The 27,881-nt window shown below is 43.5% G+C and overlaps 1 protein-coding gene across 5 annotated transcripts in view; it reads left to right on the top strand.

Moving 5' to 3' along the window:
- Window positions 1-27,881, top strand: part of LOC130273601 (collagen alpha-6(VI) chain-like) — a 199,568-nt gene that overhangs the window by 72,066 nt on the left and 99,621 nt on the right. For all 5 annotated transcript variants that reach the window (XM_056520678.1, XM_056520677.1, XM_056520675.1 and 2 more), the window contains 6 exons: window positions 357-416; window positions 1,082-1,699; window positions 2,976-3,536; window positions 15,776-16,333; window positions 17,550-18,119; window positions 26,221-26,793. In XM_056520678.1, coding sequence (XP_056376653.1) covers window positions 357-416; window positions 1,082-1,699; window positions 2,976-3,536; window positions 15,776-16,333; window positions 17,550-18,119; window positions 26,221-26,793 — 2,940 coding nt within the window. The remainder of the gene's footprint in view (window positions 1-356; window positions 417-1,081; window positions 1,700-2,975; window positions 3,537-15,775; window positions 16,334-17,549; window positions 18,120-26,220; window positions 26,794-27,881) is intronic.

The following is a 27,881-nucleotide window of genomic DNA, read 5'->3' as shown; positions in this document are numbered from 1 at the left end:
CTACAGTGGAAATTCTTTCCTTTTACTCTGGACAGTTCCTAAAATGGGCAGAGATGTCAGCAGAGAGCACTGTGCTCGTGATGTCAGCAGACAGTTCTGTGTTTCAAAAAGAAAAGAATTTCCCCTGTAGTATTCAGCAGCTAATAAGTACAGGAAGGATTAAGATTTTTTAATAGAAGTAATTTACAAATCTGTTTAACTTTCTGGCACCAGTTGATTTAAAAAAAAAGGTTTTTCACCGGAGTACCCCTTTAACCCTATTCCCTTTCACACTAATGACAATGGTTTTTAAGAAACCTTAGTAAGAATTTTGACTTCATCTCCAACTTTTATTCTTTATTTCACTATTTTCTTAGGAACTGTAGTATTTACTACTGCATCCTCCCCAACAGCTGTTGTGAATAACATAACTGCAGGTAATATTCTCTGGTTGGATATTAATTGTATTAAAATGATGTATTTTTTTGTTTTATTTGTTCATTTGTGTTAAGAAAGTAAGCCACTCAAAATCACACTGTCCATACATGACATGGATGGCAAATCATCTGAAGGACCGTAATGTTACACTATATTTCCCCTACAGTGGTTACTGCCATTATCTGGCTATAATTTTCCTTGAAAAAGAAGCTGATTTTCAGTGATAACAATGGGCAGCTCCCATGTGAGAGTGTGAGAACAATGGGCAACAGTTACTAAGGCTTTTCCAAGTAGGTTTTTATGTCACATGTGTCGTGTCCCAGAATTGCTACAAAAAAAAAAAAAAAAACCCTACTAACTCAATCTTTGGAAACCAATAAATAACAATGTGAAATGTCATTGTAGGGTTAGGAAGCCCATGTCTAGAAATAAAGATATTTCAGATACAAAAATTTTGGACACTTTTTTTCAATAATAAAATATGACAATTTCTGCTTTGCATCTTATGTTATAACTTGTAAGGTTAAAATGGGCAGACTGTAAATAGGGAAATGATTAGGATTTCTCAGTATTCATTTTTTTCCCCATTTTTGGAGCTTAAGCTATATTGACATATGAGTTGATGTTCTAATAAATTGTACTCACATTTTCTTATTTTCCACAGTGTGTCACAAAGGTATAGCGACAGATCTTGTGCTAATGGTGGACATTTCAGAACATACAAGCTCAGAAAGTGACGACATGAAGAAATTCTTAACTAACATCCTATCAAATCTGGAGATAAGTGAATACTGTGTCCACGTGGGCCTGGTGGCATTCAACAGCAAAGCAACATTAATTGGTTCCCTTAATCAAGGGATCAGCAAATCTGTTGTGATGGCTTTTATAGCAGAAATGAAAGTGTCACGTGAGAAGACCGCAAATATCGGAGGTGCAATAAATTATACACGAAGTGAAGTTTTTGATGATACTCTGGCAAGCAGAAAGAATCAGGGAATACAACAACTAGCAATCCTGGTCACTCATAAGTCTTCTGCAGACAGTGTTATTGAGGCTGGCCATCTACTCCGACAGGAAAATGTCCGACTTTTTTCTGTGGGTATTTCCCAAGCTAATGAAACACAGATGAACTACATTGTATCTCATCCAACCCACCTCTATCAGATCAGGGTAAAGACTTTTTCCGATCTTTCAAATAAGGCAGACATTTTAGTAAAGAAGATTTTGAATGTTGTTGATCAAGATATTTCCTCACCAGAACAAACAGATCTGATCAGACAAGGTACTATTCTCATATCTCTAACGACTGAAATAAAGCAAATATTTGTGGTAGCTTTAAATATTTGTATTGCTGTCTCCTGGGTTAGACAGACACATAGCAACAGGCACACCAAGAAGTTTTAAAGGTACCTGAGTAAAAAAAAAAAAAAAAAAAACATGTCCTAGACAAGTGAAAAATTTTCATCTTTTGGGGTCTGGGCATCTAGATCCCAACTGATCGCTGGAACTAGCAGCACTAGCAACACTCTCCCCATGGCTGTTGCTTCTCCCCACTCTCTGTTCATGTGACCTCAGTCTTACATTATAAAAACTTCTCGGTCACATGGCGTAAAGTCGGAAAAGAACATACTTAGTGCAGCATTCTCCTGGCTCATTCTAGCGATCAATTGGGATCTGAACACCCAGATCTGACAGATCAAAACATTTCTCAAGGCATGTCAAAAGTGTCTTGAAAACTCATTGACCGTTCAAGTGTACCTATATCATCCTACACACCACATAGTGAGATGTCACACATTTGAATGGTGGGGGTCTGGGTTGTCTTTGACCAATCGCTAAAATGAAGGGGCAGAATTGCTCCACTGTCTCTATTCAGAGAATAGATGAGTGGTGCACATATTCATAGAGAGTCACCATACATCAGTATATGGATTGATTTAGGCTCTGTAAATTAGAGCTGTAGGGACTCCATGTGCCCCTGTACAGACTCTAACTGAGAAGTTCTAAATACAATATAGGGCCTCATTTACTAAGAGTGTTGGGTTTTTATTAGTGTGAAATGTTGTTTCAGAGTTGTAGGATTCCTCTGTTTACTATGGGGATCACAGATTTACAAGTTGGGAACATTTTTTGACCAGCTTTTTCTAGATGGAAATTTCCAGCCATTTATCCACAGGATTTTCTGTGAATTCAATAGTAAATAGGTCAGGTTGCGAAACCACGCCCCTTTTCTGGTCGACCACGCCCCCTTTGTGAAAGCCCACGCCCCTTTCGGCTTTTCACAGTGCAATGTCGGGTTTGTTGGATTTTCCAGGTGCACACTGGCGCAGACTGGCGCAGACATGTCTCAGACACTCTGCGCCAAAATAACCAGACAAAAACTGGTCGGTTTCAGCTTAGTAAATGAGGCCCATTGTATACACATATATTTTATATGTTGATATCTATTGGGATCAGAACTTTTATCTTTTTTAAATACCAATTTAAAATAATGGTAACAGTCATGTAATAATATATAATGTTTCAATATTTTTAATTGCAAATGTTTTTCTTTGCAGGATGTCTGAACACAGATGTTGCTGATATTCATCTTCTCATTGATGGTTCTGGTAGTATTTCTTACACCGATTTTATAGCTATGAAGACATTTCTGGTGGAGCTAATAGATATGTTTGACATTGGACCTCAGAAGGTTCGAGTAGGAGCTGTACAGTACTTTCATGGTAGTCAACTAGAGTTTGGCATTGCTACTCATTATAGCAAAACTAACCTAAAACTGGCCATTCAGAACATCAGGCAGCAAGGTGGAGGAACCAACACAGGAGCGGCAATAAATTACACTCGTGAAATAATATTAGATCCCAGCAATGTCAGGAGAGGAAATGTGCCTGTGTATTTTATTGTTCTTACAGATGGAGAATCACAAGACAGTGTGAAGGAGGCAGCCGCAATCCTCAGAGCAAGCAAAGTAAATATATATGCCATTGGAGTAAAAGAAGCTAACCAGACTCAATTGATGGAAATTGCTGGAGATCCCAAAAGAGTTCATTTTGTGTATGACTTTGATTCTTTGAAAGACATAAAAAATGTGATAGCCCAGCAAATCTGTTCTACCAAAGGTAAAATATAATTTTGTACAATTTTACTATTGATCCTGATAACTGAAAATGTCGATAATGTTAAGAAAAAAGTTGACAAATAGGGGGATATAGGCTTTGTCCATTAATCTCCATATTCTCCTTTAAATACATACATGCCACTTTTTTGACTCCCAAAAAAATCTCCATGATGCACATTGCACATTATTCAGCTTTAACTCTTTATGGTACATTATAGTCTTAATATGACTTTGTTTAACCTCCTTAAGGAGCCCATTTTGGCCTTAAAGGGGTTCTCCGGTGCTTAGACATCTTATCCCCTATCCAAAGGATAGGGGATAAGATGCCTAATCGCGGGAGTCCCACCGCTGGGGACCCCCGTGATCTTGCACGCGGCATCCTGTTTGTAATCAGTCCCCGGAGCGTGTTCGCCCCTCAATGCAAGCCTATGGGAGAGAGCGTGATAGCTGTAACGCCCCCTCCCATAGGCTTGCATTGAGGGGTAGAGTGTGACGTCACACGCCGCCGGCCCTGTGGTCGCCGGTATTCAGACCCGGAGCGAATACGCTCCGGGGACAGATTATAAATGGGGTGCCGCGTGCAAGATCATGGGGGTCCCCAGCGGTGGGACTCCCGCGATCAGGCAGCTTATCCCCTATCCTTTCATAACTTTCATTTTTCCATCGAAAGACCCATATGATGGCTTGTTTTTGTGTGACCAGTTGTAATTGTAATTTGTAATAACACCTCTTATTTTACCATAAAATGTACAGCAAAACCAAAAAAATATTATTTGGTGTGGAAAGTGAAAAGAAAAACGCAATTTTATGTGCACTTTACTGTAAAAATGACATGTTCAATTTATTCTGTGGGTTAATATGATTAAAATGATACCCATGTTTGAAAGTTTTTTATTATTGAACTTTAAAATATATAAAAATTTTAAACACAATTAGTATGTTTTAAAATTACCATTTTGTGACCCCTATAGCTCTTTCATTTTTCTGTATAAGGGGCTGTGTGAGGGCTCATTTCTTGTGCCATGATTTGTAGTATTTATTCGTACCACTTTTGATTATAAGTTACTTTTTGATCACTTTTTATAAAATTTTTCTAGGATGTGATGTGGCCAAAAAGCAGCGATTTCTGTTTTTTTTTTTATGTTTATGCTGTTCACCATACAGGATCATTAGCAATATATTTTGATAGTTCTGACATTTACACATGCCCCGATACCAAAAATGTCATACATTTTTTTTAATGCTTTATATTAGTAAAATGAGGAAAAGGGGCAATTAAAATTTTTATTGGGGGAAGGGCTTTTTACTTTTTTCACATTTATTTTACACTTTTTGTGTCCCATAGAGGACTATTTATAGCAATCATTAAATTGCTAATACTGTTCAATGCTATGCATAGGCACTGATCAGTGTTATCTGCGATCTACTTCTCTGGTTTGCTGGAAGGCAGACCAGAGAAGAAGACCCCAGGATGATGGCAGGAGCTGGTGAGGGGAACTCCGTCCGCCATCTTGGCTGATTCCCACGGCCATGCCGTGCCACAATGCTGCAGATGCTGTTCCAGTGTTCGTGTCATGTACAGGACATAAATGTAGGCCCTGGTGCGCGAAGTACCAGCGCATCAGGATGTACATTTACGTCCATTGTCTTTAACCCCTATACGACGCAGGATGTATATTTACGTCCTGCACCGGCTCCCTATATATGAAGCGTTCTCAGGGGCTAACCAGGACCCGCAGCTAATACCGGACATCTCCGATCAGTCTGATGTCTGGTATTAACACTTTAGATGCCATCAAAGTTGATCGCGGAATCTAAAATGGGAGAAAACTGTTGCCGGTCAGCTCAGTGGGCTCAGTGGACCCTAAGAGAAAAACAGACAGTGGTGGCGCTAACCTTGTGCCGTTACCACGGCAACACAATAGTACTTTTCACTTAGCTAATTGCTCACGTACCTGGACATGTTGGGCTTAGAGCTCAATACCTTTTTTCACATGAATGATGGATGATTGCATTGTAGAAGCACAAAGGTGGCAGAGAAGGCTTGGTTCCGTGAAAGGACTCGAACGGAGGAGATAAAAACAGGCTTTTCAATAGGCACACATCGCTACAGTAGGTTAAAACCACGGACACTGAATTAAAATAATAAAAGTGGCTACATTGAGTGTCTGCTCTCTTTATCAAGTCACGTAACAGTATACAAATTTTTGTGCTTTATATATGCTTAACAAAATTTGAAAAGACCCGGGAAATACCTGGTGTGGTGATGCTACCGCACCTTGGACATCATATCCTGTTCACATTAGACTAAAGAACAGGTGAAAAGATTTAGTTACATATACATTTTCATAAGAATTTATATATAAAAAAGTTATACATAAAACTAAAGTTGATGACAATTGTTGATCTTTGGATGGCTAAAACATAGGTATTATTGATATATATTTTTAAATATAAATAATACCTTCGTTTTTGCCATCCAAAGTTCAACAATTGTAATAAACTTTAGTTTTATGTATAACTTTTTTATATATAATATTATGCAAATGTTTATGTAACTAAATATTTTCACCTGTTCTTTAGTCTAATGTGAACAGGATATGTTGTCCAAGGTGCGGTTACATCACCACACCAGGTATTTCCCGGGTCTTTTCAAATTTTGTTTAACATATATAAAGCACGAAAATCTATATACTGTTACATGACTTGATAAAGAGAGCAGGCGCTCTGGAAACGTGTCATCTATTTGTCCATATAGCCACATTTATTATTTTAATTTGGTGTCTGTTGTTTTAACCTACCGTAGTGGTGTGTGCCTATTGAAAAACCTGTTTTTATCTCCTTCTTTCGAGTCCTCTCACGGAAACAAGTCTTCTTTAAATGAATAGTGATCTAGTAAATTGAAGTATCACCAAACACACACACACAAAAAATAAAACTATATTATAGTTAGGCGAAAAAATACAGCATGGTATCTTAAAGAAATAATTGAGCAGAATTATTTTTGTATCCTCCACTTATTAAAGGGTTATATGGATATTTGAGGTTAAAATAAAAAGGCTGTATAAGCATTAAAGGGGTATTCCAGGCAAAAACTTTTTTTTATATATCAACTGGCTCCGGAAAGTTAAACTTATTTGTAAATTACTTCTATTAAAAAATCGTAATCCTTCCAATAGTTATTAGCTTCTGAAGTTGAGTTGCTGTTTTCTGTCTAACTGCTTTCTGATGACTCACGTCTCGGGAGCTATCCAGCTCCTATGGGGATATTCTCTCATCATGCAAGGGATATTCTCCCATCATGCACAGATCCCGTGACATGACATCATCATTGTGCAGTTAGACAGAAAACTTCAGAAGCTAATAATTATTGGAAGGATTAAGATTTTTTAATAGAAGTAATTTACAAATCTGTTTAACTTTCCGGAGCCAGTTGATATATAAAAAAAAGTTTTTGCCTGGAATACCCCTTTAAGTATTGCTTAACTGGCATACCTAGTTTTAAATCCACCAAAAATCTATTTGTTTTGTAGGTTTGTAGTTCTCGTTCCTACCGTGTCAAAAATCACCACTTCCCGGATGACCAGTTCTTTATGTACTACAAATCCCAGAATGCACTGCTTTCCCTCAGCTCTTCATTACAACCCTCCCAGCATGCCTCCCACAGCACACATGCCAGTTTTACATGCCGAATGGCTACAACAGCTGTTTAAATTTTTGGCATGTTCCTCTGGCTGTAGCATTGTTTAGCACAAGACAGCATGCTCATACCTCATTGCAACTTATGTAGCTCAATAAAGAAATATATGTTTATGTTTATACAACAGTGAGATGATGATGTAGGCTGTAGGGGCTGGACAGACATGATGGCAGCACACAGGGGGCAGGGCTAAACCTCCTGAGACAGCAATGGATGGAGCCAGGGAACTGGAGACAATACAACACTGAAAATGAAAGGACACAACTTTCTGTCAGGGTTTTTTTTAAAGCAAAAACATGCTTTAGCCAGTACAGTTAGTGATGACACTATATTGGTAAGTTATATATCTTAGGGTGATAATTTTATTTAAATACAATTTTCAGAATACCCATTTAGGGTGTACTCACATGTATAGTATTCTGCGTATATTTGATGTGCAGGATTTGAAGCTGCAGAATTCAATATAAACTAAATGACTGTGAAAAGACCCTTAAGTAATGGGTTAGTCTCACTTCAGGAAAGGATAGGGGAAAACTTGTGGGGTTTTGACCACTGAGACCCCCTCTAAACCAGATAATGAGCAGCCACTACATGCACGGCCGCCACTCCACTCATTCTCTATAGGTCTTCTAAATGTTGCCAAGCACTGCATTTGGGGATGAGCGAATCGAATCTGACAAATATGAATCTGTTAGGAATTTCAGGAAAAATTCAATTCGCAATGAATGCGACTATTGCCACGATTTGATCGTGCAAATCACTTCATTAAACTCCATTTATTGCGGTCCAGGCTCCAGGGCATCTAAAATGGCAGATCCACTTGTGAGGACATGGGGCAAGGAATCCTGAGGAGGTGGGAACAAGGATCGGCGGGATGACCCTGAATCACATGCAGCATACAGCCTATCAGTAGCCAGCCATCCCTTTGATGTCACAGCCCTATATAATCGAGCCAGTCACATCAGCGTTCTATTTCAGAGGGGGGACAGACAGCAGTGTGTGTTGCACAGAAAAGCTTTTTTACAGCAGCGATTCACCTCAAGCCCAAATCCAGCCAAGAAGCGTTGATAGGAAGGGAGTGAGATTGAGAGAGAAAGTGCAATTGTTGGTGTAGTATACAGCAACTGTGAGCAGAGCACTAAAAGCATATTTTCCTCTATTAAGAATCTGTGCGTACATCTAAAGTCTTAAGGGCCTAGATACAGTGAAAGGCCAGGCAAAAGTACACACCTGCTGGTGTTGTAGACAAATACTGTTTTAAGTGTAGTGCAGCGTATTGTACTCCCCTCATATACGCACTATGTATGTCAGGCAGAGAAGTGCCAGGACGTGCACAGAGGAGTGGCCGAGGCCTAAATTCATCAGGCAGAGGTTGCAGCAGACTAGGGGTGAGTGGCAGCCGGAGTTGCAGCGAGAGGCCTGGGCTCCCGGTATCAGCTAGCAGTCATGTCTCGACCAGCAACCCATTTGCCATCATCGATTGGTTAACACAATAATCCACTTCATGACAAGTGACATCTGACACCCCCAGTCAACAGTCAGTGGGTTCCTCAGACACAACCCTCAGTTGTCATGGCCCTGCCCTCCCATTGCCTCTGTCCTATGCTGTTCCCACCCCCACAGAACTATCTTATGCTGTGGGTTTAGCTCCACTATTTAGTGAGGACAATCTACTAGAGGACAGTCAGCAGCTACTGCCCAGCCAAGAAGTGGAGGAGACATCTGCCGCTTCCTCCGCTAGGCAGGCAAATAGTGATGAAGCGAGTGGCATGGGAGGTGGTGTTGCGAGTGTTCAGGCTTCCAAAGCAGACACTGTTGAGGAACCTGAGGAGGACATCAGTGACATGCCTACACAACTCGATGATAATGAAGCCGATCGCACTTGGGAGCCAAGTGCAGAAGGGGCTTCATCATCATCAGGAAAAGAGGGTTGCAGGTTGCCAATGAGGGAGCAGCTGAGCAAGCAAGGTGGTAGCATGGTTGGGAGTCAGCATGGTGGCAGAGGTGGAAAGTCTGGAGCCAAACATGCAAGGGGTATATCCCGTGCTTCGCGGCAGCCTACCTTCCCAGGAGGTAGTGGAACAGGGGTTCCTGGAGTCGGTGGCAGTAGCAGTCAATCAGTGCGGTGGGAAAATCAGCAACTTGGCGGTGTGGCAGTTTTTCATCAAGCATCCGGAGGATGTTAACCTGGCCAGGGTCCCAATGTTGGCACCACTGCCCTGCGTCAACATATGCATTGACACAATAAAGTGGGAGAACCGTGGCTCCGATGTGGTGGTCCAGCTGCTCCCTGTTTCAGCCAGCCAAAGCTCCACCACCTCAGCCGAAGGGAGCTGTGTGTCATACCCATCTTCTGTCGCTCCAGATGCTCCTGCTCCTCCTACTTCAAGTCTTTCATTCCGCCAGCAATCCATTGGCGAAGCCATGTCCAAGAGACAATAGTATGCGCCCACTCATCCAAAGGCGCAGAAGCTGAATGTGCTCCTGTCCAAGTTGCTGGTGCTGCAGTCCCTCCCTTTTCAAGTGGTGGACTCTGCACCTTTCAGAGAACTGATGTCTTGTGCAGAGTCGAGGTGGAGAGTCAAAAGCCGTCATTTCTTTTCAAAGAAGGCAGTACCAGCCCCGCACAATTTTGTGGAAGAGAGGGTTGACCATTCCTTGATCCTGTCCGTGTGTACCAAAGTGCACGGCAGTGCAGACGTCTGGAGCTGTAACTATGGTCAGGGACAATACATGTCCTTTACGGGCCACTGGGTGAATGTGGTTCCTGCACAGCCAAAACAGCACATTGGACAGGTCAAGCCGCTTCCGCCTTTACGCTCTCAGGTCATTGGTCCTGTGACAGTGTGCAACTCCACCTCCGAATCCTCCACCGAATCCTCAGCCTCCACTGCACGAACAAGTCTCAGTGCCCCTCCAGCACACCATGTATGCAGGACATGGAAGTGTCACGCTGTTCTTCACATGGTTTGCCTTGGCGAACGGAGTCACACAGGGGAGGAACTGCTAAAAGTAATTTATCAAGAAATCGAATCATGGCTTACTCCACGAAAACTGGAAATGGTAACCATGGTGACCGACAACGGAAAGAACATCTTGTCTGCGCTATGACAAGGAAGCCTGAGACATGCGCCCTGCATAGCACTCGTGTTCAATCTTGTTTTCAAGCAGTTTCCTGTAGTGTTCCCCCCATTTGCAGGACATCCTAACAATAAGAAGGAAACTTATCATGCACTTTAGCCACTCGTACACCACAAAGCAAATCCTCCTTGAGCTACAGCGTCAGAACGGTATCCCCCAACATTGTCAGATTTGTGACGTTTCCACACGTTGGAATTCCACACTCCATATGTTGGACCGACTATATGAACAGAGAAAAGCCATCACCGATTTCTTGATGATCCAAGCCGATAGGGGGACTCCCCTGTGTAACTTCAATGGCAACCAGTGACAGCTCATACGTGACACCTGCCGATTGCTCAGGTCCTTTGAAGAAGCCACATTATTAGTCAGTCATCAGGATTACGGGATGAACAACATCATTCCACTGCTTCATCTACTACAACACATGTTGGAAACAATGGCTGGTCAGGGAGCTAAACTGGAGGAGGAGGAGGGGCACAGTGGAGCACAGTTTAGGTTTTACGAGATGGGCGGTTTTTCTAGTCATCTGAAAGGAGAGGAGGAGCAGTTAGAGGAGCTAGAGGATTATGAGGAAGGCGAGACAGAGGACCTAGACACACCGTGGCAGTATGCAGTGAAGATGGTCGCAGGGAGTCCCTCCGAGTCACTTGCACAAATGGCACGATGCATGCTCACTTGCTTGACATTCGGCACCGGGATGTCTTTTGGCTCTCCACCTTATTGAACCCTCGCTACCGGCACAAAATAGGGGCCTTTTTTACACCCACTGAGAGGGAGGACAATTTGACCTGCTACAAAGACATCCTACATGGTCAGTTGGCTGATGCCTATCTGCGCCATCATCCATCCTCTCGCAAGTCTGACTCGGTGGCCCTCTGCACTCACCTTCCACTAGCATGGCTGCTGGAGAGGGGTGGGGTGGCAGGAGCAGTACCAGCTCCATCAGCAGCCTGAGTCTACAGTCACTGATGAGTAGCTTTCTTCACCCGCATAATGAAGCAACTCCTCAGCAGCAGGTAGACCTGGAGCAGGACCTGAATCAGCAGGTGGTGGCATACCTTGACATGACCATGCCAACACACACCTTGAGGATCAGCTGGACTTCTGGGCAGAGTTTGCTTTGGAAAAGCTGAAAAGTAGTGTGCCATCAGAGCTGGTGTTTAGTGTGGCGGGGGCCATAGTAACCCCCAAGGAGAACTCGTCTGTCCACAAAAAATGTGGAGAGACTTACCTTTGTGAAGATGAATCAGGCATGGATCAGCCAGGATTTCCACCCACCAATGCCTGATGCATCAGAGTAGATTGACCATGGTGCCACACCAACACTTCACAAATATGGATAGTGCAAAACATATTTAAGGTGCTTCTCTCCAGAAACAGACATTCCTCGGTATCAGACCACAAGTAAGTATTGAGGATATGCAATAGCTAAAACTTAACTTTTCTTAGGATAAAATATATGTACCCCAATTTTTTTTTAATCAGACAAAAGGAAAGGTGTGCAAAAAACACCATGTGCCACCTACTCCACCAAGTATTGATGTGATGCAAAGACCTCTAAAAGGTGGAAGGGAACAACTTATGGTCCATTGTAGGGGTGGTGGGGGTAAAAACTTCCACTGTAAGGCCCTACTCTCGAGTGTTACTCGCCTTAAAAATGGCAGCCCCACACAGGAACCTCTCCCTATTTCCCACTGCAAACACTGCCATTTTCAAGGGTTTTTATTTGGAAATACAGAAAGCTTCCTGTGTGCGGCTGCCCTTGCCACACTTGCGAAGAAGGGAATTAATAGGGCGAGAGTAGGGCCTTACAGGGGAAGTTTTTACCCCCGCCTGCTACAATTGACAATACGTTGCTCCTTTCCACCTTTTCGAGGGAAAGTGTTACTCGTCTTAAAAAGGGCGAGGGCCCACATAGGAACCAATCCCTATTTCCACCTAAAAACACTGTGAAATGGGAGTGTTTGTAGGGAAAAAATGGGGAGATGTTCCTGTGTGGGGACACCCAGTTTAGAGCGAGTAACACTTGCCAAGAAGGGAATTAATAATGTGAGAGTAGTGCCTTACAGGGGAAGTTTTTACCCCCACCAGTTACAATGGACCTTCCGTTGTTCCCTTCCCCCTTTTAGAGGTCTTTGCATCACGTCAATACTTATTGGTGTATGTTGCACATGGTGTTTTTTGCACACCTTTCCTTTTGTTTGATTTAAAAAAAATGTGGGTCCATTAATTTTATCCTAAGCATATTATTAAAAGTTAAGTTTTACGTAATGCATATCCTCAATACTTACTTGTGCACACTAACACTTTTACAAAAGAGACTGCTTTCTTCTGCCTACCTGCCTCAGCTACTATTCTGATCCTGCCACCCACCTGATGCCAAGTTCTCCTTTTTTCACCCACCTTCGTCACTGGATACTGGTATTGCCACCCACCGCATGTCACTTTTAGGGCTCCTGATGCTGCTGCTGCCACCTCCAGGCTGTCTCATTCTGCGACCATATGTTCTCCACATGCTGATGCCACCTCCAGGCTGTCTCATTCTGCAACCACATGTTCTCCTCATGCTGATGCCAGCTTCAGGCTGTTCATTCTGCCAACATATGTTCTTTTCATGCTTCCTCCACCTCCATGCTGTGTCTTTTAGGTACTATATGGTCTCCTCATGCTTCCACCACCTCCAGGCTGTCATTCAGCCAATATATGTTCTCCTCATGCTGCCGCCACCTCCATGCTGTGTCTTTTAGGCACTATATGGTCTCATCATGCTGCCGTCACCTCAACGCTGTGTCATTCAGCCACTATATGGTCTCCTCATGCTATTGCCAACTCCAGGCTGTGTCATTCAGCCACTATACGTTCTCCTCATACTGCCGCAATCTCCAGGCTGTGTCATTTAGCAACTATATGCTGCCGCCAACTCCAGGCTGTGTCATTCAGCCACAGTGTGGTCTCCTCATGCTGCCGCCAACTCCAGGCTGTGTCATTCAGGCACTATATGGTCTCCTCATGCTGCTGCCACCTTCACACTGTGTCATTCATCCACTATATGGTCTCCTCATGCTGCCGCCAACTCCACGCTGTGTCATTCAGCGACTGTATGGTCTCCTCACGTTGCCGCCTACTCCAGGCTGTCTTATTCTGCCACCATATGTACTCCTCATGCTGTCGCCAGCTCCAGGCGGTGTCACTAAGCCACTATATGGTCTCCTCATGCTTCTGCCATCTCCAGGCTGTGTCATTCAGCCACTATATGTTCTTCTCATGCTTCCGCCATCTCCAGGCTTTGCCATTCAGCCACTATATGTTCTCCTCATGCTGCCGCCTACTCCAGGCTGTGTCATTCAGCCATTATATGCTGCTGTCAACTCCACGCTGCGTCATTTAGCTACTATTTGGTCTCCTCATGCTGCCGCCACCTCCACGCTGTGTCATTCAGCAACTATATGGTCTCCTCATGCTTCCGCCACCTCTACACTGTGTCATTCAGCCACTATATGGTCTCCCCATGCTGCCGCCACCTCCACGCTGTGTCATTCAGCCACTATATGGTCTCCTCATGCTGCCCCCAACTCCAGGCTGTGGCATTCAGCCACTATATATGGTCATCTCATGCTTCTGCCACCTCCAGGCTGTGTCATTCAGCCACTATGTGGTCTCCTAATGCTGCCCCCAACTCCAGGCTGTGTCATTCAGCCACTACGTATGGTCATCTCATGCTTCTGCCACCTCCAGGCTGTTTTATTCAGCCACTATATGCTGCCGCCAACTCCAGGCTGTGTCATTCAGCCACAATGTGGTCTCCTCATGCTGTCGCCAACTCCAGGCTGTGTCATTCAGCCACTATATGTTCTCCTTATGCTGCCGCCAACTCCACCCTGTGTCATTCATCCACTATATGGTCTCCTTATGCTGCCGCCAACTCCAGGCTGTGTCATTCAGCCACTATATGGTCTCCTCATGCTTCCGCCACCTTCACACTGTGTCATTCAGCCACTATATTGTCTCCTCATGCTGCCATCAACCCCAGGGTGTGTCATTCAGCCACTAAATGTTCTCCACATGCTGCCGCCACCTCCACGCTGTGTTATTCAGCCACTGTACAATCTTTTCATGCTGCCACCAACTCCAGGCTGTGTCATTCAGCCACTATATGGTCTTCTCATGCTGCCGCCAACTCCAGGCTGTGTTATTCAGCCACTATATGCTGCTGTCAACCCCAGGCTGTGTCATTCAGCCACTATATGGTCTCCTCATGCTGCTGCCACCTTCACACTGTGTCATTCAGCTACTGTATGATCTTCACATGCTGCCACCAACTCCAGGCTGTATCATTCAGCCACTATATGGTCTCCTTATGCTGCCGCCAACTCCAGGCTGTGTCACTAAGCCACTATATGGTCTCCTCATGCTACCACCACCTCCACACTGGGTCATTCAGCCACTATATGATCTCCTTATGCTGCTGCCACCTCCATGCTGTGTCATTCAGCCACTATATTGTCTCCTCATACTGATGCCAACTCCAAGCTCTGTCATTGTGTCCCGCTCTGTGACAGTAATTCTAATAGCGATGCCTCCGATCCCCATGTCATACTGAATAACAGTATTATTTCATTAACCCAGCACATACCCTATACGTGTTACAGCAAGGCAAAGTGTTCTAAACCCCTATTGAGGCTCTCTGTAGGCCAGAAATAGCTGCTTTTAATAGCAATTTGCCACAAATAAATTCGGCCCAAAACAAATTTCTTGGGAAAATTTGGCGAATCGGCCTAAACGAATTTTTCAAAAATTCGCTCCTCTCTAACTTCATTATATGAACTGAACATAGTAAATGTTCCTTATCTTTATTCCTTATCGTAGTGGCACTAGAGGTCAACCACCTCTATAACTAAGGAGATATTTTAAACATTGCTGAATTTCAAACATTGAGTCAACAAACATAATTTAGTCCACAACAGGTTTTTCCAATAGTTTGTGTGCTTAGATGTTAAATCGTAATATTACAAGAAACAGAAACATTGCCCATTTTTGGTGTAAATATGAAAAGGTTAAACACATTCTTTTGTAGAGTTGTTAATATAAGGGTATGTTCACATAGTGTCAAATTTACCAATGTATCTTCTTTTAATTGCTCATTTTCAGACATAATCAACAAAATTGTGGCCACAATTTTTTTTTGTGGCCCCATTTTTGCCCATTGCAGATGAAAGTGCACAGTTAAAATAAAATACACTGCTAAATTTTACACTGTGTGTACATACCTTAATTTAAACTTCTTTGAACTATTTGTAGTCTAATTTTGATGAAATTATTTATTGGTTTTTTTTAAGTGCTATTACCTTGAGAGGTTATGAGAAATCCTTATCTAGAGTGTTATTTTGTCTTTACAGCTTGTCAAAATGTAGAGGCTGACATAATGTTCCTGGTGGACAGTTCTGGAAGTATAGGTGGGGATAATTTCCAAAAAATGAAGGAGTTTATGAAAAACCTGGTGAACAAAACAGAGGTAGGGCCAGATAAGGTACAGTTTGGAATTGTCCAATTCAGTGATGACAGCATGGAGGTGCTACAGCTAAATAAAAATGGAACCAAAGCTGTTATCTGGGAAGCTATTGACAAAATGGGATACATGGAGAAGGGTACATACACTGGGAAAGCTTTGGAATATTTGTCTCCATACTTCACAGAAAAAAAAGGTGCCAGACCCAAGGTGAATAAATTCCTCATACTTATAACAGATGGACAATCACAAGATGACGTTAAACTTCAGTCTGAGTCTCTGCGGAATAGTGGTGTGAACATAATCTCTGTGGGCATTTTTAATGCAAATAAGACTCAACTTTTAGAAATAAGTGGGAAGATAGAACGAGTGCACTATCTGGAAACGTTTGATACACTGAAAAGTATAGAAGATGAATTAGTGTTTGGAATATGCAATCCTCCTGAAGGTCAGTATACAACAAATGTACATGGCCCATAAAAGTATTATACACAACACAAAATGTCATATTGAAAAAGTTTGGGATTTTTTTATGAAGAAAAAAAATGATATGTATATTTTGAAGTAAACTTCCCTTCTCATTGAAAATTATTTTGAGGACATTCTATTCTAAGAAAGTGGTTTTTATTTCCCTAACAATGCATTTAGTAAGCAATTATAATAAACTCAAACAAAAGCTAATAGTGAATTTTCAATGTGAAACATAAAAGTAGTTTTTAAAGGGGTATTCGGGGCAAAAACATCCTATCCTCTATCGAAAGGATAGGGGATAAGATGTCTGATCGCGAGGGGCCCGCCGCTGGGACCTCCTGCGATCTCCCTGCAGCAGCCCGCATTCTATGCGTAGCTGCATCTGAAGTTTCAGAAACCGCCGGGCTTTCTGAGACGGGGACGTGACGTTACGCCACTCCCCCTCCATTCATGTCTATGGGAGGGGGCGCTGCGGCTGTTACGCCCCTCCCATAGAAATGAATGGCGGGGGCGTGGCGTGATGTCACGTCCCCGTCTCGGAAGCCCGGCGGTTTCTGAAACTTCAGACGCAGCTACGCATAGAATGCGTGCTACTGCAGGGAGATCGCGGGGGGTCCCAGCGGCGGGCCCCCTGCGATCAGACATCTTATCCCCTATCCTTTCGATAGGGGATAAGATGTTCTTGCCCGGAATACCCCTTTAAGGAGTTGTCCAGTGAAGACAGACCCTACCCACATATCATAGTAGGGCATATGGGTATACTTATAGAGGAGGTCCCCATAATAAGTAACTACTACTCTAGCAGATGTGGCCATTCATAAACTACAGGCTGAACAGGTAGGAATCCAGATAAATCTCAATAGATGGCCACACATAGACACATATGGCATGTATTATACATTCACTGATAACAAAAGTATCACAAAACCATGTTTTTTAAAGTAATTTTGTGACACACATGGTTGGCTATGTTGAGCCATGAGGTAAGAAAGGACACAACTATACTTTAGTCCTTAGACACACTTGGGTGAAAAAACGTAGACACAGTTTAAGCTTGTTGTACACTAATTCCCTTCCACAGGCTCCTAAAAACTTCAGCATGTACATTAAAAGACATTTGAATAATCTTAACGTTTAATATAATTCTTAGCTAAAGTCTTTTTCTGATTTACATGTCTTTTTTATATCTACAGAATGTGCAAGAATAGAAGTTGCAGACATTGTCTTTATTATGGATTCATCAGGCAGTATAAGTGATGAGCAATATGTCACAATGAAAAACTTTATTATATCGTTTGTGGATAAATCTATTGTTGGTCCAAATAATGTCCAGTTTGGTGCCCTTAAATATTCAGATGACCCTCATAGGTTATTCTACCTTAATGAACATGACAATAAACAGGAAATTATTAAGTTTATTCAAGATGATCGGTCGATAGGAGGAAACACATACACAGCTGAGGCCTTAGAATTTTCCAAAAGATTTTTTACAGAAAAACAAGGCAGCCGTCAACGCAGAGGGGTTCCTCAATATCTGATTGTTATAACTGATGGTGAATCTCATGATCAGGATCAACTTCCTGAAGTCTCAAAACACCTACAAGACGCCGGGATTGTCATATATGCCATTGGTGTAGATAAGGCCAAAACTAAAGAGCTAAAGACAATGGCAGGAACCAAGGGCAAATGGTACTTTGTTGACAACTTCGATGGATTAAATGATATTTTTAAAAATATTTCAGATGCTGCATGTAAAAGAACAGGTGAGTAATATTCTTACAGTAAATACCTCTCACAAACTATATCCTGTAGAGATAGTCTGTAGTGTTGTCTTTGCACAATCTAATATTTCATATCCATCAAATTCAAATGTAAGTGTTATATCTATTACTGTAAAACATACTGCATAAATCAGAAGAGACTACAGATATTATTTAATAAACTACTCCTGTAATAAAATAATATTGCCATAGTATCAGTGGACAGGCCATTCACTGTCCGTGCATTCCCATACAATCCGGTATTTCTAATCCAGCAAAATGTAAATATTTTATCTATTAATGTAAAGACAGATTGCATAAGAAGAGAATACAAATATTAATATAGTATCATATTAACACATTAATGGTGTGGCCTATTTTGGCCTTAACCCCTTAAGGACTGAGGGTTTTTCGTTTTTTGCACTTTCGTTTTTTCCTCCTTACCTTTTAAAAATCATTACCCTTTCAATTTTGCACCTAAAAATCCATATGAGGGCTTATTTTTTGCGCCATCAATTCTACTTTTGCAGTGACATCAGTCATTTTACCCATTTTACCCAGCGAACCAAAAATAATCATTGTGCGATGAAATTGAAGAAAAAACACCATTTTGTAACTTTTGGGGGCTTCTGTTTCTATACAGTACATTTTTCAGTAAAAATGACACCTGATCTTTATTCTGAAGGTCCATACGGTTAAAATGATACCCTACTTATATCGGTTTGATTTTGTCGTACTTCTGGAAAAAATCATAACTACATGCACGGAAATTTATACGTTTAAAATTGTCATCTTATGACCCCTATAACTTTTTAATTTTTCTGCATATGGGGCGGTATGAGGGCTAATATTTTGCGCCGTGATCTGACGTTTTTAGCGGTACCATTTTTGTATTGACCTGACTTTTTGATCGCTTTTTATTCATCTTTTCATTATATAAAAAGTGACCAAAAATACGTTATTTTGGACTTTGGAATTTTTTTGCGCGTACGCCATTGGCCGTGCAGTTTAATTAATGATATATTTTTATAGTTCGGACATTTACGCATGCGGCGATACCACATATGTTTATATTCAGTTTTAATTACATGGTGTGTTTTTTTATGGGAAAAGGGGGGGTGATTTGAACTTTTATTAAGGAAAGGGTTAAATCACATTTATTAACTTTTTTTTTACACTTTTTTTTTGCAGTGATCAGTGTTATCGGTGGTCAATTGCTCAAGCCTGCATCTCAGGCTTGGAGCAATCAATCGCCGAAGGGACACGCCGGAGGAAGGTAAGAGGACCTCCGCTCGGGTCCCAGCTGATCGGGACACCGCATTTTCACTGCGGTGGTCCCGATCAGCCCCACTGAGCAGCCGGGCAGCTTTCACTTTCATTTTAGACGCAGCGTTCAACTTTGAATGCCGCGTCTAAAGGGTTAATAGCGGGTGGCACCGCGATCGCTGCCACGCACTATTAGCCCCGGGTCCCGGCTTCAGATACATGCCAGGACCGACCCTATATGACGGGGGGTCACCGCGTGACCCCGCGTTATATCACGAGAGCCAGCCAAGGACGTAAATATACGTCCTTGGTCGATAAGGGGTTAAAGGGGTACTCCACTGGAAAACATTTTTATTTTTTTCAAATCAACTGGTGCCAGAAAGTTAAACAGATTTGTAAATGAATTCCATTTAAAAATGTTAATCCTTCCAGTACTTATCAGCTGCTGTAAACTACAGAGGAATTTCTTTTCATTTAAAATTTTCTTTCTGTCTGACCACAGTGCTCTTGTCACGATTCGGCTTACAGGTAGTTGATCCTCTGTGTCAGCGAGGGATAGGCGTGGAACGTGCTGGTGGACCGGTTCTAAGAGGCTACTGGTGTTCACCAGAGCCCGCCGCAAAGCGGGATGGTCTTGCTGCGGCAGTAGCAACCAGGTCGTATCCACTAGCAACGGCTCAACCTCGCTGACTGCTGAGAAGGCGTGGAATAGAAGGACTAGGCAGAGGCAAGGTCAGACGTAGCAGAAGGTCGGGGGCAGGCGGCAAGGTTCGTAGTCAAGATGGAAAGCAAGAGTTCAGGTAACACAGGCTTGGACAACACTAAACGCTTTCACTGGCACAAGGCAACAAGATCCGGCCAGGGAGTGCAGGGGAAGTGATCAGATATAGCCAGGGAGCAGGTGGAAGCCAATTAAGCTAATTGGGCCAGGCACCAATCATTGGTGCACTGGCCCTTTAAGTCTCAGAGAGCTGGCGCGCGCGCGCCCTAGAGAGCGGAGCCGCGCGCACCAGCACATGACAGCAGGGGACCAGGACGGGTAAGTGACCTGGGATGCGATTCGCGAGCGGGCGCCATGACAGTGCAGCGCTCCCGGTCAGCAGGACAGACCGGGGCGCTGCAGGGAGAGAGACGCCGTGAGCGCTCCGGGGAGGAGCAGGGACCCGGAGCGCTCGGCGTAACAGTACCCCCCCCCTTAGGTCTCCCCCTTTTTTTGTCCGACAACTGTTTTACCTGGGACGAGGACACAGGGAAAGAATGGAGTGTTTCCTCAACGGAGGGCGAAGCCCGGGGCAGTGTGTCACCAGGACGGGGGCCATGAGGAGGCACTGAGGCTTGCCTGACGGGACTGGGAGGGGGGGAGAGGCACTTCCTATGGCAGGCAGAGTCCCAGTTCTTGATCTCCCCGGTGGTCCAGTTAAGGGTGGGAGAATGAAGCCGGAGCCATGGCAGACCGAGAAGGACCTCAGAGGTACAGTTGGGGAGGACGAAGAGCTCAATCACTTCGCGATGGGGTCCAATACACATCAGGAGGGGTTCTGTGCGGTAACGCACGGTGCAATCCAATCTGACTCCGTTGACCGCGGAAATGTAGAGCGGCTTGACGAGACGGGTCACCGGGATGCGAAATTTATTCACCAGAGAATCCAAAATAAAATTCCCAGAGGCACCAGAGTCCAAGCAGGCCACGGCTGAGAGGGAGGAGTTGGCTGAAGGAGAAATCCGCACGGGCACCGTGAGACGTGGGGAAGCAGACTTAGAACCAAGAGACGCCACACCCACGTGAGCTGGGTGCGTGCGTGCGTTTCCCAGATGTGGAGGACGAATAGGGCAATCCACCAAGAAATGCTCGGTACTGGCACAGTACAGACAAAGATTTTCTTCCCTACGGCGATTCCTCTCTTCCTGGGTCAGGCGAGACCGATCCACTTGCATGGCCTCCTCGGCGGGAGGCCCAGGCGTAGATTGCAACGGAGACTGTGGGAGAGGTGCCCAGAGATCTAAGTCTTTTTCCTGGCGGAGCTCTTGATGTCTCTCAGAAAAACGCATGTCAATGTGGGTGGCCAAATGGATAAGTTCTTGCAGGTTGGCAGGAATCTCTCGTGCGGCCAGCACATCCTTGATGCGACTGGATAGGCCTTTTTTAAAGGTCGCGCAGAGAGCCTCATTATTCCATGATAATTCAGAAGCAAGAGTACGAAATTGGATGGCGTACTCGCCCACTGAAGAATTACCCTGGACCAGGTTCAGCAGGGCAGTCTCGGCAGAAGAAGCTCGGACTGGTTCCTCGAAGACACTCCGGACTTCAGCGAAGAAGGACTGGACTGTGGCTGTGGCAGGATCATTGCGGTCCCAGAGCGGTGTGGCCCAAGACAAGGCCTTTCCTGAAAGAAGGCTCACTACGAACGCCACCTTAGACCGTTCTGTAGGAAACAAGTCCGACAACATCTCCATATGCAGGGAACATTGAGACAAAAATCCACGGCAGAGTCTAGAGTCCCCATCAAATTTGTCCGGCAGGGACAAGCGGAGGCTAGGAGCGGCCACTCGCTGCGGAGGAGGTGCAGGAGCTGGCGGAGGAGATGGTTGCTGCTGTAGCAGAGGCAGAAGTTGCTGTAACGTGGCGGTCAACTGCGACAGCTGCTGTCCTTGTTGGGCAATTTGCTGCGATTGCTGAGCGACCACCGTGGTAAGGTCAGCGAGACTTGGCAGCGGCACCTCAGCGGGATCCATGGCCGGATCTACTGACACGATTCGGCTCACAGGTAGTGGATCCTCTGTGTCAGCGAGGGATTGGCGTGGACCGTGCTGGTGGACCGGTTCTAAGAGGCTACTGGTGTTCACCAGAGCCCGCCGCAAAGCGGGACTGGGTCTTGCTGCGGCAGTAGCAACCAGGTCGTATCCACTAGCAACGGCTCAACCTCGCTGACTGCTGAGAAGGCGTGGAACAGAAGGACTAGGCAGAGGCAAGGTCAGACGTAGCAGAAGGTCGGGGGCAGGCGGCAAGGTTCGTAGTCAAGATGGATAGCAAGAGTTCAGGTAACACAGGCTTGGACAACACTTAACGCTTTCACTGGCACAAGGCAACAAGATCCGGCCAGGGAGTGCAGGGGAAGTGATCAGATATAGCCAGGGAGCAGGTGGAAGCCAATTAAGCTAATTGGGCCAGGCACCAATCATTGGTGCACTGGCCCTATAAGTCTCAGAGAGCTGGCGCGCGCGCGCCCTAGAGAGCGGAGCCGCGCGCGCCAGCACATGACAGCAGGGGACCGGGACGGGTAAGTGACCTGGGATGCGATTCGCGAGAGGGCGCGTCCCGCTGTGCGAATCGCATCCCCGACGGCCATGACAGAGCAGCGCTCCCGGTCAGCGGGACAGACCGGGGCGCTGCAGGGAGAGAGACGCCGTGAGCGCTCCGGGGAGGAGCAGGGACCCGGAGCGCTCGGCGTAACAGCTCTCTGCTAACACCTCTGTCCATTTTAGGAATTGTCCAGAGTAGCAGCAAATCCCCATAGCAAACCTCTCCTGTTCTGGACCGTTCCTAAAGTGGACAGAAGTATCAGCAGAGAGCACTGTGGTCAGACAGAAAGGAAATTCATAAAGAAAAGAACTTCCTCTGGAGCATATAGTAGCTAATAAGTGGTGGAAGGATTAAGATTTTTAAATAGAAGTAATTTACAAAACTGTTTAACTTTTTGGCACCAGTTGATTTTAAAAAAATATAGTTTTCCACCGGAGAGCCCCTTTAAAAATTAAGAATCACCCTGTGGATTTTGAGGCTCTTTTTCTTAGGGTTCTTATCAAGCACAATATTCGCTTTTTGGAGAACGAGCTGTAGATTTTATTGATACTTTTAAGGGGTACGTATGTGTGGTGCACCACAGGGTGTGATGTGAGGTGGAACGGGCAGACGTTATGGCCCCAGGGGTAGATGGTATTAACCCATTCTTGTTGTGACGCCAGGGTGTGGTTTGGCCTTATAACCACCCGAAGGTAGTACCGCTAATACTAGGTTAGGCAGGAGCAATAAAGAGTCCAAGGCCAGGTTAAGGGTAACTGTAACTTTACTGAGGTAAGACAGATGGTACAGTCTATGCAGTTCAGCCAATATCCCAGAGAGGTGGCCAGTGACACAGAGAGACTTCGTAGGATTGCTGGGACTTGCAGGGACTTGACAAACTATAATGCAGGCCACGGTGACTCGACAGTAGACTTGACTTGACTTGACTGACTTGATGAATGACAATTAGATGACTATAGCTTACTTGCAATTGACAGGTGGCTGCAGGCTTACGAATCGCCACGCATATGCGCAGTGTACTCAGATATCGCGGCTGCTCCGTAATGTCTGTGTACACTACGGTGCACTTGTCAACTCGCAGGCCCCTGTGCAGCAGCTCGGAGCAGTGGATTGCCACTGCGAGCAGGCCAGTGGAGAGGCAGGGTGGGGGTGGCAACAGCTGGAAGCACACTATGGATCAGGTCACTTATCAGCAGCATAAAATACGCTGTGGATCCGTTACGTGTGACCTTACCCTTATACTGACACTCAGCCTGGGGAGCCTAGTCTATGACGGGGACTCCTGTGCTACCATAACTGTCAGACTAGGAAGCCAAAGTGTGATTTAGCCTCCGATTGCCATGGCAACCATCAGAATCCAACAATCACACTGATTGCGATGTCTACAGGGTTAACTGTCAAGATCGGAGCCCTGCTCCATTCCTGACAGTTATAGCAGGTGCTCATTTATGTATGACAGAAGCTAAGCCCACAAACGCTCAGTGATAGGTATAGCTGTCACACAGTGATAAGTACCTTATTGCCATGATGTATGTGCACAACAGATAATGGGAAAGGGGTTAATATGATATAGTACTGTTCACTGATCAACCACAACAATAAAGTCCTGTCAAGAGGTGGAATATATTAGGAAGCGAGTGGTTAGTTCTTTAAAGGGGTACTCCTGTGGAAAACTTTTTTTATTATCAACTGGTGCCAGAAAGTTAAACAGATTTGTAAATTACTTCTATTAAAAAATCTTAATCCTTCTAGTACTTATTAGCTGCTCAATACTACAGAGGAAATTATTTTCTTTTTGGAACACAGCTCTCTGCTGACATCATGACCACAGTGCTCTCTGCTGACACCTGTGTCCATTTTAGGAACTGTCCAGAGCAGCATATGTTTGCTATGGGGATTTTTTTCTACTCTGGAGAGTTCTTAAAATGGACAGAGATGTCAGCAGAGAGCACTGTGGTCATGATGTCAGCAGATAGCTCTGTGTTCCAAAAAGAAAAGAATTTCCTCTGTAGTATTCAGCAGCTAATAAGTACTAGAAGGATTAAGATTTTTTTAATAGAAGTAATTTACAAATCTGTTTAACTTTCTGGCACAAGTTGATTAAAAAAAAAAAAGTTTTCTTCCAGAGTCCCCCTTTAAGAAGAATGTGTTGGAAACAGAAAAAAAATGGCAAGCATAATTATCTGAGTTCAAAGTCTCTCCAAAACCAAAGGTCTTGTAGGGTATTCCTGGTATACAAAAGTCAGGGCAAAGAAATGGTTCAAGGAAGAAGAACCAGTGAACTGGTGATAGGGTCATAGATGCCCAGGGCTCCTTTATTTACTAAATATTTGATAGACATGAAAAAAGTTCTTGAAATATTTAGTCTGGAAAGGATAATTTCTAGCAATCAAAACTATCCCTAGTATTTATGTCATGTCAGTTATTTACCTGGTTGTAAAAAAAATCTGTCCATTTTTACTTAATGGCCCTAATTTGCTAAAAATGTTGGGTTTTTATTGGTAAGAAATATTATTCCAGTCTTGCAGGATTCAACTCTATTTATTATTGGGATTTACAGGTCAGGAAAGTTCTGACCAGCTTTTTCTTGGTGGAAATTGGAAGCCATTTATTTACAGGATTTTGTGTGAATTTAAAGGAAATATGTAATCAGTGTCACCTGCACTAACCTGTCGGTACACTGATGACAATGGTATTTACCTTGTCCCGTTCCGTGCTGTCATTCTCGCGCTATCTTCTTCTTTATCTTCAGCTCCGGGCCCAACTTGGAGCATTGGCGGAGCTTAGTTATGTCACCGCTTCTGTTCTCTAGCAGCATGAGAACGACAGCATGAAATGGAACAAGGTAAATGCCATTGTCATCAGTGTCACCTGCACTACCTGTCTGTAATTTCTTATACATTTTTTAAGTGGTCTTTATTGTATGTCATCATTTTGCACTTATGTATCAATAAAGTGACTTATTGTTATGACCTGATCTAGATACGCCTTCTTTTTGTTTTGGATTTTGCAGGTGACACTGATGACAGATTTCCTTTAATAGGAAATAGGTCGGGTTGCGACCACACGCCCCTTTTTAATTGACCACACCCCTTTCCAGGCAACCACACCTAGGATTATTATGGCGCAGGCAAACTTTATGGCACAAAGTGCCAAATTGGTCGTGCTCATAATAGCATGTCAGGGCCATTGTGTGAGCTGAAAGCCACTTTTCATTAGACTTCCATAATATACATCATTACATTAAAAATATGTCAGTTTTTTTATTGAATTTTACACCTGTATTTTGCTTTTTCATTTTACTGTGCGTGAACCAATTCTTAGTTTGATAGGAAGCTGATCAACCTTTCTTTATGTATTTGGATAGTTGGAATTACAATAAATACAGTAGGAAACAATTATTACTGCTGATGTTTTTCCAAACAGATATGATATTACCAGTTGCTTTTTAACATGTACAATATTGGTGTCAGATTTATTTCTCTATGTTTCATTCCATATTTATAAAATTTAATGTGATACTGATGTTTTTTGCAGAATGCCAACAAGAACAGGCCGATATAACCTTTCTGATTGATGGTTCTGGGAGCATTGTAGTTCCAGATTTCATAAAAATGAAAAAATTCATGGTTTCTGTGATTGAAGATTTTGACATTGGTCCCAACAAGGTTCATGTAGGTGTTGCCCAATACAGTGATACATTCAGAACAGAGTTTCAACTTAAAACATTCCTGGATAAGGAAACTTTAAAGAAAAAGGTTAATGATATTGTCAAGCTCAATGGAAACACCTATATTGGAAATGCTCTCAGACTCACAGATTCAGCCCTACTGAGTCCAGCAGCTAATAGTCGTATCAGTGAAGGTGTACAACAGATATTACTTGTGATAACCGATGGCATCTCAAGTGATTCAGTTGCACAACCGGCAGAAGCTCTCAGAAGTAAAGGTGTTTATACCTATGCTGTGGGCGTGGGAAAGGTGTCTGAAACGCAGCTTCTTCAGATTGCCGGATCTTCAAGCTCAAGATTTTCTGTTGACAATTTTGATGAATTAAAAAATATTAAGAAGAGAATTGTCAGAGATATATGTGAACCAAAAACATCTAACAGTGAGTATGATCTAATCTTTAGCTTCAAATGGTCCCTTTGCTATTGTGAAATACATGGTTATGTTGTTAATCTAAGTTTTCCAAAATGTTCATGCGGATCTTCAAAAGGACTTGCTTAGAAAGAGAAGCAGTAAGGATTATTGTATGGCAGTACTGCTTACATGATGTGTAATACATCACCGTGTAATACAAAAAATATTTACATCACTAAAATGACACTGTTACATAGTTACATAGTTAGTACGGTCGAAAAAAGACATATGTCCATCAAGTTCAACCAGGGAATTAAGGGGTAGGGGTGTGGCGCGATATTGGGGAAGGGATGAGATTTTATATTTCTTCATAAGCATTAATCTTATTTTGTTCCAGGAATGTATCTAATCCTGTTTTAAAGCTGTTAATTGTTCCTGCTGTGACCAGTTCCTGAGGTAGACTGTTCCATAAGTTCACAGTTCTCATGGTAAAGAAGGCGTGTCGCCCCTTGAGACTAAACTTTTTCTTCTCCAGACGGAGGGAGTGCCCCCTCGTCCTTTGGGGGGGTTTAACCTGGAACAGTTTTTCTCCATATTTTTTGTATGGGCCATTAATATACTTATATACGTTTATCATATCCCCCCTTAAACGTCTCTTCTCAAGACTAAACAATTGTAACTCCTTTAATCGCTCCTCATAGCTAAGATGTTCCATTCCCCATATTAGTTTAGTCGCGCGTCTCTGCACCCTTTCCAACTCCGCAGTGTCCCTTTTATGGACAGGTGCCCAAAACTGAACAGCATATTCCAGGTAAGGCCGTACCAATGATTTATAAAGGGGGAGTATTATGTCCCTGTCCCTTGAGTCCATGCCTCTTTTTATACATGACAATATCCTGCCGGCTTTGGAAGCAGCAGCCTGACATTGCATGCTATTCTGTAGTCTGTGATCTACAAGTACACCCAGATCCTTCTCTACTGTGGATGGATAATTTCATTTGCATTACAATGCAATATATATTTGTAAGTAAATGTACACTTGGGCCACAGCCAGTATTCTTTGAAGATGTTATAATAAACCAATTGTTATAATTGTTTGTACTACTTGATATTTTC

The sequence above is a fragment of the Hyla sarda genome, chromosome 5 (genome assembly GCF_029499605.1).
Source record: "Hyla sarda isolate aHylSar1 chromosome 5, aHylSar1.hap1, whole genome shotgun sequence".
In the NCBI taxonomy this organism is placed as follows: domain Eukaryota; kingdom Metazoa; phylum Chordata; class Amphibia; order Anura; family Hylidae; genus Hyla; species Hyla sarda.
Note: the sequence above shows the minus strand (reverse complement) of the source record. Positions and strands in the feature narration are given on the sequence as shown.